The sequence below is a fragment of the Equus quagga genome, chromosome 17, assembly GCF_021613505.1.
Source record: "Equus quagga isolate Etosha38 chromosome 17, UCLA_HA_Equagga_1.0, whole genome shotgun sequence".
Lineage (NCBI taxonomy): Eukaryota > Metazoa > Chordata > Mammalia > Perissodactyla > Equidae > Equus > Equus quagga.
The window spans coordinates 43,829,538-43,841,572 of NC_060283.1; the positions used below are offsets into that span (position 1 = coordinate 43,829,538).

The 12,035-nt window shown below is 37.8% G+C and overlaps 1 protein-coding gene across 7 annotated transcripts in view; it reads left to right on the forward strand.

Annotated features, from left to right (window-relative positions):
• COL4A4 (collagen type IV alpha 4 chain) overlaps positions 1 to 12,035 on the forward strand; it is a 123,054-nt gene that overhangs the window by 51,183 nt on the left and 59,836 nt on the right. For all 7 annotated transcript variants that reach the window (XM_046644939.1, XM_046644940.1, XM_046644941.1 and 4 more), the window contains 8 exons: positions 2,859 to 2,939; positions 3,715 to 3,768; positions 4,036 to 4,095; positions 4,976 to 5,020; positions 5,337 to 5,390; positions 6,153 to 6,222; positions 6,781 to 6,885; positions 10,440 to 10,604. In XM_046644939.1, the coding sequence (XP_046500895.1) occupies positions 2,859 to 2,939; positions 3,715 to 3,768; positions 4,036 to 4,095; positions 4,976 to 5,020; positions 5,337 to 5,390; positions 6,153 to 6,222; positions 6,781 to 6,885; positions 10,440 to 10,604 (634 nt within the window). The remainder of the gene's footprint in view (positions 1 to 2,858; positions 2,940 to 3,714; positions 3,769 to 4,035; positions 4,096 to 4,975; positions 5,021 to 5,336; positions 5,391 to 6,152; positions 6,223 to 6,780; positions 6,886 to 10,439; positions 10,605 to 12,035) is intronic.

The following is a 12,035-nucleotide window of genomic DNA, read 5'->3' on the forward strand; positions in this document are numbered from 1 at the left end:
CCCTCCCTTATACCCATAGTCTTTTCTGCTGAAGCATGAAACTTAGCAAGGATAAGCTTTAGAAAAGAGTTTTAAGTTTTAAGCTCATCTGGAAACTATCTGACTATCTAACAGCTGGTGAGCAGCTCTTTCAACAACTGTGGGCAAATAGACTCTGAGCTTCTACTCTGTGCCAGGCTAGGATGGGTGCTGGGTGTGGGGATTGAGCAGGACAGACCTGATCCCTGCTCTCGTGGAGTTCCAGCTCGGTTGGATAAGTTATGATATAGCCATTTAACAGAATGACACGATTGCCAAAAATACATTGGAAGAATTCGTGATGTGGGGAAATGCCTATGATATAATGTTAAGTGGAAAGTACAGGTTACAAAAGTGTAAACTCAACTTTGTAAAAACAACAACAAACAAAAAGATATTAAAATACACAGGTAGAGTAGGATTTCTTAACCTTGACACTATTGATATTTCATTGTCGTGGGTGGGGGCTGTCCTGTGCATCATAGGGTGTTTAGCAACATTCTTGTCCTCTACCCACCAGATGCTAATAACATCCCTTCCCCCTGAGTTGTGACAACCAAAAATGCATCAGGATCTTGCCAAATGTCCCTGGGGAGAGGGCTAGTCCAACTGCCCCCACTCCTTGAGAATCACTAACTTAGAGAAATGACTGAAAGAAAATATATTAAAACAACGTTTCTCAAACTTGGGAAGTCATGGGCCCCAGAGAATGTTTGTCAAAACCCTGGAAGCCCGTGTACCCAGTTTGAGAAACACTGTCTTATAGAGTGAGAAATGGATTATCAGCTTAGTGACCTCAGCACCAACGCCATCAGAGCCACTTGCAAACTCCATGGAGGAACGCGGAAGTATTTCGCTATGAAGCGGCTGTTCAAATTACCCAAAGTACGCTTTTTAAAAATTCTTTTGGATTGTCAGGCGAATAAAAACATAATTTTGAAATTTTGATGCAGAACTCTCAGATGTTCAAGAACATGTTTACCCACCCTATTTTAAGAAACACTGCCCTAAATGGTTTTCAGGAATTTTTCCTAGGTGATATGATTATAGATCATTTAAATTTTGCTCTTCATAATTTATCTTCTTTGTCCTTTTGACTAAAATGAATATATGGTACTTTTACCATATGAAGTAATAGTAACATGACCAACATGTTGAAGAGGCTCCTGGCTTGTCAACCTTTACAGGTTTTGTTCAGATTTACTCTAGCTACAAGAATAAGCATGGTTACTTTTATAATCCATGTTCATACTTATTCGTGTATTGTTTATGCATTTGTTCAGTTATTTACTCACACAACAGATCTCTTGAGAACCGCTACCACACCAACACTGTCTTAGGTTCTAGGGTGCATCAAGGAAACAAAAACCACCAATGGCCCTAAACTCCTTGTTCTTCTGTCATTTCCCATGCTTAGGTAGGGATTGAATTATTGGTTGTATTTTTTCATTTAAACTTGAAACAGTATTTTTCATCCCCAAATCTCATTTCTCAAAAACATGAATCATTTTAATAACTATATATTTGAGGATTTACTTTGTTCCACTCAGTGTAGTATTTCTGGTGCATCATCTATTCCGTAAAGTAACACTTTGAGGTAGGCAGTATTATAATCCTCATTTCACACGGGAGGAAAGTAAGATTTACAGGAATTAAAGAAACTAAGGATAAAGAGATTTTAAGGAACTTGCCCAAAGGAACAGTCAGTAAGGAGCTGGCTTGTAAGCACAGGTGATCTGCTCGACACAAGAGGCAAAGAGAATTCTAAGTGCAGAATAATAGAAATATTCAGAAAAGTACAAAACAATTATCTTCTAATCAAGGGTAAGAATTTATGGTTGTACTGCGGCAAAACCAATTCAAGGTACATTTTCTTCTTTAAGAGAATGACATCTACAATGATGTAAATGAAAACTTTTGGCTATTGATTTTATACAGAGAGGTTTAAAATACTACTGAAAATGAATTAGAAATAACCTAAATCCAACGATAGTGGAATGGCTTAATAAATGATAGCATGTTCTTATGATAGATTATTGTATAGGCATTAAAAATAAGGTTTTTGAAGAATTTTTTGCAAAAAGTAGTGTTATAAAAGAAAAATATTAAATGATTTAAAATTTTAATAAAATATGAAAATATAAAGTATGTTTATATATTATTATATAATATTCTGATTACAATATATTTTAAATTATGTTTAACACACCGTTTAATCACATATATGTGTATGTACCTGTGCACCTTAAGCACACACGTGTGTATATACACACACATAAACACAAGCACACATACACCACAGAGGACTATACTGAAGTTATTTTTTCTTTTTTGAGGAAGATTAGCCCTGAGCTAATGTCTGCTGCCACTCCTTCTCTTTCTGCTGAGGAAGATTGGCCCTGAGCTAACATCTGTGCCCATCTTCCTCTACTTTATATGTGGAACACCTGCTACAGCATGGCTTGATAAGTGGTGTGTTGGTCCAAGGCCGGGATCTGAACTGGTGAACCCCGGGGCGCTGAAGTGGAGCGTGTGAACTTAACCACTGCACCACTGGGCCAGTCCTTATACCCAAGTTTTAATAAAAATTACCTCCGGATGATAGGATCATGGATCACTTTTATTTTTTAAATTTATTTTTAATGATAAATATGTATTACTAATGAAAAACAGTAAATATTTGAAATTACATGATGTATTTACCTTGATTTTTGTTTTAATTCATGATACACAGGATTGTAAACATCACATCACAACATATGGGTGAAAGTCGTCCTTTCAAAGTTTATTTCAAAATAAAGTGAATATACAATTCTTATCATCTTAATTTTATTTTAAAGGGTGAGATTGGCCAGCAAGGTTCTCCGGGACCCACCCTGTTGGTACAGCCACCTGATTTTAGTCTCTATAAAGGAGAAAAGGTAATTCCCTGTCTGTGTGTGACCTTGGTAAAGTAGTAATAGCCGACATTTTCTGAACACATATCTGTGCCAGTATCACTGCATTAATTCCAAAGCAACCTTAACAGGTTGGTACTATTAGCCCCATTGTATAGAGCTGGAAAATGAGGCTTGGAAAGGTTACCAGTGTTCTCAAGCTGACCCAGCTGCTCAGTCGCAGACCTAGCTCAGGCTGCTAGATTGTGACATGTCCTCCAGCATATAGTGCCCCCTTTAATATTATTTTTGATTTGTGGGCTGAAAAGACCACTGGAAGTCCAGCTGTCCTTTAGATGTTACATGGTTTGATGTTTTGATAAGGTAACAGATCTATAGAACTGAGCTTGTAATATACTTTTGGCAAATAATAATTCCTTTGTCAGCCTCCAGCACTGATGTTACCCATGCCATGTGCAGATTCTGTTGTCGATTTTCAATTCCTGGACTGAATTTTACTACCTTGCTCAAAATGAGCCACTCCTCTCAATGGCTGCCTTCCCAGCTTGCATCTGCTGCCCTGGTTCCATGGTGGTCCACCCCTGTGCCCCGCAAGATTACACCTCTCAAACAGAACTGGCCTGAATAGCGTCAGGTTAATAAGTGCGCTGGGATCTTAGTTACTAATTAGTGACAGTTGAAGAATAATCTCTTACTAAAAAATTAGTAAAATGGTTGTCGAAAGAGATCATTTCTAAAAGAGATGAAATTCAGTATGTTAAATAAGAATGAGCCAGATTATATCCATCGTGATTTTTAGGGTATAAAAGGAATGCCTGGAATGATTGGACCTCCGGGACCTCCTGGACCCAAGGTAGTTTATTTAAGTACCTTTTTAAATTTGTATGATGTGCTATCTTAATTAAAAAAAATTGTTTTGCCTTGTGTTGATCATTGCTTTAAATGCTAATTTATATTACTAGAATTTTTACTATTTTATCCTAAGCCCCTAGGGCATCTGTCCTAGAGGAGTTGTTTTCTTTAAGCTACTGGCAATAATTTTTATTTCTCATTTTGTTTTTGCATTCCATATTGCTGAAATATTGCATACATTTCATATAATTATTGTCATCTCTTTAAGGGAGTCCCTGGTACTGGAGAAAAAGGAGAGAAAGGTGTTCCTGGGTTTCCAGGACCTCGGGTAAGATCATTCGTGCCGTCCTTCTCTTCATTGAGTTTGGACGCATTCCTCTCTCTCACTTTTAATAAGACCAAATCAACATTTCTGAGAACTCAAAAGTGGAGATGATCTCAAATAGGAACAATATATTTTGGACAAGAAGAATTGTGTAATGGCTAAACGTCCCAGTGGAACATCCCTTCCATTGACATCATTTACATAGAACAGGCAAGCAGAAGATGAAAGAATTGGCGGGAAGTAACAGGACTGTAGCATTTCCTGCCTGGCTTAGGGTCAGTGTGATAGCAACTTGGAATTGTTCTTTTAAGCCTATTTGATAAAAGAAGGTACTGATCTAGGGCAGTAGCTAGAAAAAAAGCACAGCTTTAGGTCTGAAACATCACCACATGTGTCGCTAATGGGATCCTCATTCATAGAGTCACTATGGAGGCCAGACCCCAGCAGGCACAGGCACTGAGTTTATTTGGCTTCATATTTAGAACTTAATAGAACAACATTGGCTTTCATGGTAAATTTTATCACTGATAATGCATAGAGCAACTATTAATCTCCAATTAAATTATACTGCAATGATTTTAAAGATATTTCGCCCAGTGCAAGCATTAAGTTAAATAAATTAAAAAGAAAGAACAACAAAAATATGTTCTTAATTTGAACCCTGGTAAGGACATGACTTTTGGAATCAGACTAAAGATCAATTACAATAGCAAATGTTATAAAGAAATGGACTCTATTTTATGTTTATTTCCTTTCATTCAACTGCCTTTGTAGGCAAGATTAAATATCCGTGGAGCAATCCCATTTAGTAAAGATGATGCATTGAACTGGTTCATGCATTTTGATTTAAATCTGCTTGTGTTGATTTTTGTGAATTTATTAGGGTAACCCTGGTTCCTATGGATCTCCAGGTTTTCCAGGATTAAAGGTAAATGCACACTATTATAGAGATAATAAATACATTTTCATTAGTCAATGCAATTCGATATCATTCAAAAGTTGTATTATTGCATCCAAACGCGCGCACAGCAATTGGAAAGAGAAACACATTCGTTTTATGAATTGGATAATTTAGCTGTGGCTGCAAAAACCAAAACACTAAACTGTCTGATGCAGCCCAAAAGCAATGTTAAGATTTTGCAAAGAATCTCAATGAGCACGTGTCCTTCAAATTAAACAAGAATGAGATAATTTGTCACCCAATCACATTTTTTCTAAAAAGGCATGTTTGTGGTTATTTGTAGGGGGAACCAGGACTGTCTGGAGAGCCTGGGCCATTTGGATTTCTTGGTCCAAAGGTAAAAAAATAAGCCTATTTGAGTACAGTCTGATAAAATTCTATATCTCTTTTGTTATCTAATTTATTTAAATATATTTCAAAGAATCATTCAAAAATGTAACTTGATAGAGACGGTTAATTTTGAATATATTATTTTAATTCATGTGGTAATGATTCCATTTTACATTTGAGAAATGATTCTTCTGAAGGTGAATCATAATGAAAGTTTCAAAAATTCCATGGGGATCACCTTGTATCAAGATTAGAAAACAGAAGGAGCTCTCTCCTCTCACCACCAAGACATTTTTTTCATTCCTGTGTAACCTCTGTGACCTCACATTCGGCACTTGCTTGGGGCAAGCCATGATGGCATTAAGGGGACACAATTAAGGATGAAAATATTTGCTGCTAAAATAAATGTAGATTCAGATCTTGTAGGCAAATAAACTATTTGTCCTAGAGTTTCAAGTTAGACATTAATGCTTATATTATATCTAAGAAATTTCACACCTTCAAAGGTATCTAATTTACGGGCATGGAATAATTTTTTGGAGTTTAAATTTTTTGCTCTGTTCTGAGAACTTTGCCAGTTGGTTATTTACTTCCACTTGTAAGTGGGAGGTTGAATAACCTTGTTCCTCCCAGCACTCCTTGAGCCATTCATTTCTCTAGTCCACCTATAAGCACAAATGCACTCATGATCCTAATAGTTATTTAGTGGCAGGAAACATAAGAAGAATATTACTCTTTCTACAAAAAGTGAATGAATGAATTATTTCAGGGGGATCCTGGAGATCGCGGGGACCCAGGGCCACCAGGTGTTTTGACAACTCCCTCTCTTCCACTCAAAGGTTTGTGTTCTGTTCCCTTTCTCCATAAATTATTAAGAAATGAGATTTGAGTGGCCCTGACAGAAGAGTCTGGCCCAGTATTTTGGTAGTTTTCACACTAGGCATGCTAAATATATGAACTTTATGGTAAATATATAATTATGCAAGTGCAGGGAGAGGTGTGCATCCTGGATAATCTCTATTGGTGTAAGACATCGAATTTTATTTTAGTATATAAACTGTATGCTAGGGTTTTTGGTATGTCACCTTGCACAAAGTAGTTTTTTTTAATTGCTAAAAAACGTGTGAAACCATTTGACTAAGACCTCCTGAGATGCTGCCTCCAAGAAAAGAGTGGCCTAAACCAATGACAAAGACAGTGCCACTCAAAGTTCATGTGTCTGCAGAGGAGAGGCAGCTGAAGGGGTTCGAATCTAAGATGTTGCATTTTCAATGCGGTGAGAAACTGCCAGGCAGTCTCCCAGCTGTACTTTACCAAGCCTCAGAAAGAGTAATGGTGTGTGAATTTTAAAATGTATATATATGTTGATTATATTCACGTGTGATTATTTTCAACAGGCCCTCCAGGGGATCCAGGGTTTCCTGGCCGCCGTGGAGAAGTGGGGGCTATTGGACCACCTGGTCCCCCTGGTCACTCAGGTAGCCCAGGGGAAGCCTGTGCAGGTACGAATCCATTGGCTTTTATGTGCCAGTTTTCCTATATTCTCATCCACACCAGCGGTTGTCAACTCTAGCTAATATTGAAATCACCTTAGGAGAATTTCAAAAATACTGATGGCTGTGCCTACCCCAGATCAAGAATTGGGCTCTCTGGGGGATGGGCCTAGGCCTCTGCTTTTGTAAAAGCAACCCTGTATTTCCAATGTATAGTCAGGGTTAAGAACCACTGAATTCAAACCAACTAATCACTTCCTTGGAGCAAATAAAGGTTCTTGGGCTGCCCTCAGAAATATTCAATCAGTATCTCAGGGGTGTGATGAGGAACATGTATGTATAACAAGCTTCCTACAAGATTATCACATGCAGATAAGGTTTGGAAACCACTGCTAAGGTTGGAGTGTTTCTTTAGGTTTTTCTACCCTTATGGAAGGCTCTCTCTATTGACATCTACTTCTTAAAATTTGTTTCATTCACCAAGGCCCCAACTTAAATCTCCTACATGAAATGTGGAAATACAAATTATGAATTAAAAAATAAAGTTTTGATAGTTAAAAACACAATAGAAAAACAACCCTCTCCCCCCAAAAACCCAAAAAACAACATTCCCCCCCCCCCAAAAAAAAGAAAAACTCCAACCCCTATAGCTCATGGTAATATTTGATGAAGAGCCTGGGAAAGAATTCTATTGACATAAGAACTTTGAACTCCTTCAAGTGTTGTGCTGGTTCATATTCCTAGTAAGATTAGGAGTAGAATTCTAGAGGATATTTGCATTCTGTGAACCCAGGAGAACTGATTAAACACGAAGGAGAAAAGTCTTGAATAAATGTAATTTTATCCAGTCTGTGTCTCTTGTTATATTTAGTGAGAAGTTTCTTGAGATGTTCAACCATTAACTGCAAAATTCTTGTGTAACCATCCATGAATCTAGCTTCCACTTTGTAGGATCCGATGACCAGAAAGGTAGTAAAGCTGTGTCTAGTTCATTGAATCTTTAGATTGGTAGCCTTGGCTCAACTGACTTGACCCAGGACAATAAAAATCATATCAAGGACTCTGTTGGTCAGGAAGCCCTAGACTCTGGTCTTACCTTTCTCCTTTTGGGCTTATTTATAATAAAATAGTGCCTCCAGTAGATTGAAATCAAAACCCAATAGGAGTAAGTAGCATTCATCTCTAGCAGATTCAAAACTAAATATAACAGGCAGTCTCTTAATTCCACAAACTTTTTAAAAAAGAATTAACCCATATTTTGAACACAAGCTATTGTAAGAAATACGTTTTATATTATATTGCATTTATGTTACATTATGCACACATATATGTACCCATATATGCATATGATTGAAAAACAAATTTCATAAAATAGTACCTTTTGGGTATATCATGTACTCTATATTCCACTTTCCATTCCATTCTTTTTTTAAAAAAACAAATTGTTGATGCTGGCCACAACTTCATTAGTTTCATGCTCTATAAATGGGTGGTCAAGACTGCGACATGCCATGCTCTGTAACTCATTCTCTTTGTTGGAAGGGGGTTGAGCATTCTCCCTGGCACTGGAACAAGACAGCAGGCAGATCCAGCTCCATCCAATGACTGTGTGTAGAGACTCTGAGGCGGGTCTTAGGAATGGCATGAAGACAAGATGGCTGCCAAGTCCACAGGAACACCTTCCATTTTGTTTTAAGTACATCACTGTGTATAGCCTTTACTATACATACTTTATTTTATAGTCATATACAATATTCACCAGGAGATAAGTAGGATTTTGAATTCAGATACCTATGATTGAATCTCAACCTTCCCACTTAGTGTAGGATAGTGAAATAGTTATGGGTTTTCACTATGTACTATAGACACTCCAGATTCTAGTACTTACCAACTGTGTGACCTTGGGCATTTATTTAACCTCTTTGTGCCTCAGTTTTTTCAATCTCACAATAGAGTTCTTGTTAGGGTTGAAAGCAGTACTGTATGTATACAGTACTTAGAATACAGCTTGGCGTATAGTAAAGACTCACTATGTTAGTTATTTTTATTATTACTCATATTTGGCATAAATTTTCTATGCTTTGTCTACAAGGTACAAACTTTGCAGGGTTGTTTCAGGAGTAAAGATAATGTCTGAAAATATTTGTAAAGCCCCAGCACATATGCACACAATAACGAAAGCCATCAATTTAACTAGCGTGCTCAATTACTAATTACTGACAGGGTTTCAGTTATCTATTGCTGAACAAATTACCCAAAACCTAGTGGCTTAAATCAATAACAGTCAGCATATTACCCTTTACTCTTTCTGTGGTTCAAGAATTCAGAAAGGGCTAAACTGCAATTCTAGATCAGGGATTTTCAAGTGGTTGCAGCCATGGTTTTAGTGGCTGGAACTGGACCATGTGGACTGGCTGGGCATCTCTCTCCTGTACCTCTTGTGTAGTCCCACGACCTCTCTGTGTGGCTCTGTACTTAATTCAGGCTTCCTTACAGCCTGGTGGCTTCAGAGCAGTGAGAATGCTTCCACAGTGGGTCAGGACTCCATTCCCAAGCATTTCAGCTCGCAAGGCAGAAGCTGAATCACGTTTAATAATCTAGCCTTGGAAACCATTTAGTGTCACTCCCGCCATATTCCATTAGTCCAAACAATCACAAAAGCCTGTCACATTCAAGGGGAAGGGAACACTCCATCTCTTGATATGAGAGTGTCAAGATTCTACAAGAGAGTGAGAGACAAGAGCTACTGTGGCGGCTGTCTTTGAAAATGACAGTCTTCCACAGAGAGATTCTGGAACCAGGCATGCTTGGAAGAAGCAGCTAGAAGTGTTCTCTCTCACACGAAGGCTTCCAGCTGTCTTTAAGCCAAAGCCGCCAGTGAGAGGGCGTAGGATGTCAAGGGAAACAAGATTTAGCTGCTGTTGCATTACTCGCTTTGACTTCTGAACACACTAAACGTGTAATCATTCATTGAGCACGTACTATTGCTAGATATTGCACTAAGCTCCTTACGTGGATTATTTTATTTAATCCTCAAAACAACACTCTGCGTTAGATATAGAGGATTAAAGCAGGATAAATAACCTACTTAAGTATCTGTGGCTGGAGAGGGAGAGGCCAGGTTCAAATTTAGCATCTCGATGCTCCCCTCCCACCTGGATTGTGATGGTATTTTATGTCCTAGGCAGACGATTATGTGAGTTCATATATTTATTCACTAAATGTGCTAATATGTTTATTCAGATTATTTTATCAAGTTATTAAGGTGGGTAGATTAAAGAAATAATTTTAATTAAGTAATATATATTTCTTTCTCACTAACGCTAAAGAATGAGGAAAAGGTAAGAAAATCTATTTCCCCAAACCTGTTTATTTCCACTAGTGTGCTTGTTTCTAAGGAGGTGAGGCATTTTGATGGCTGGGATAGTCAGTTATTTTTTAACTACGTTTTTTTTCCTTGAAAAAATTCCACAGCCGAGGGAAGAAAGTACTGATTTGATTTCTTCTACCGAAAAGTTTAATCTGAGAGTATATGTGGTGTTCATTCTTGGTTTCTCTTGGAGGCATGATGGGACCCCCTGGGCCACGAGGGTTTCCTGGTCATCCAGGATTTCCAGGGGCAGCTGGTATTCCTGGGAGAGCTGATTCTGCTCCAGGAAAATCAGGGAACCCGGGACCACCTGGGTTGCCTGGAGCACCAGGGCTGCAGGGACCTCCAGGATCAGACGGTAATGCGCTCCCATTCACTTTCATTGACGTTTATGTTGCATTTGATATTTGCAGTGTCATTCAGAAAATGTGACTTTCCAAATTGTCAAAAGCTTATCTAATATTTCGTGAGCCAACTTAGTGTTCTTAATAATACAAAAAAGTAAAGGGATATTGGACTATTATTGAAGTATGTGGAAATATTTGGTTGAGATTTAAGTGTGATGAAAGAATTTTGTAAATTAATACAATTTTTATTTTATTTTATTTTTTGGTGAGAGGAAAAAAAGGAAGAGGAAGATTGGTAACAGATGTTAGCTCAGGGCCAATCTTCTATTTTTTGAGAGAGATTGTTGCTGAGTGAACATTTTTGCCAATCTTCCTCTATTTTGTATGTAGAATGCCACCACAGCATGGCTTGATGAGCAGTGTGTTGGTCTGCACCCAGGATCTGGACCCGTGAACCTGGGCCACTGAAGTGGAGTGGGCAAACTTAACCTCTATGCCACTGGGCCAGCCCCCAATTTTTATTTTTTAAATGTAGTTTTCATTTTTATCAGAGTTACATATGGACCTGGCTTAAGCATCAAACAGTCCTACAAAGCCTGTTCTGAAGAACTGCCATCCCAGGCAACCCCTTCTCCTAGTCCTTCCACCCCAGGGGCAATTATTTCCCATACAATTAGCTGGATCTTTTGTTATTTGCTTTTGTATTGCCATTCCACATACGTACTTGTATTGCCATTTCTTAATTTTTCAGTTTGAGCATTTGACTTTTGACTTCCCTCTATAGAAGACGAATTTAGCTCTCTTTCACTGCCCCTTACCACACACGTGCACATTTTCCACTCCCACAACCTATCAGTACAGTTATTATCATAATCTTAGTTAAATAAAGACTCAGTGTTTACACTGAAGTGCTGTATAAATGTTATTCATCAGTTCAGCCACATGATAATATATATTACTACTTTTCAGCACAACATTTTGTTAATAATTATCTGATTTTCTTGTTTGTGTATTTGCTTGGTGTTCAATATATTTATTGCTAATTCAACCTCAGACCACCTGGAATTGTGTAAATATCCTAATCATGCATTCTAACTTATTAAGTGTACTGTCAGTATTATCTCTGTGGATAAATTTCTCCTGGAGCTTTTGATCCATTCAAATTAGGTCAACTTGTGATTTTTAAGCTGCTGCTGAGACACTCTTTTGAGATCTTTCTTGACCATTATCACCGGAATTCTCTCTCTCTTTCTCTCTCTGTCTCTGTCTTTGTCTCTATCTGGGTTCCTTTGTTTCCCACAACTCATATATTTCTTTCAATGATTTACTCCTTCATTATACTTCCTGAGAAAGTGTGTAAATTTTGGAGATCTTAACAGTCTGAAAATGCCTTTATTCTACTGTGAAATTTGATCGATAGTTTGGCTGAGTATAAAATTCTA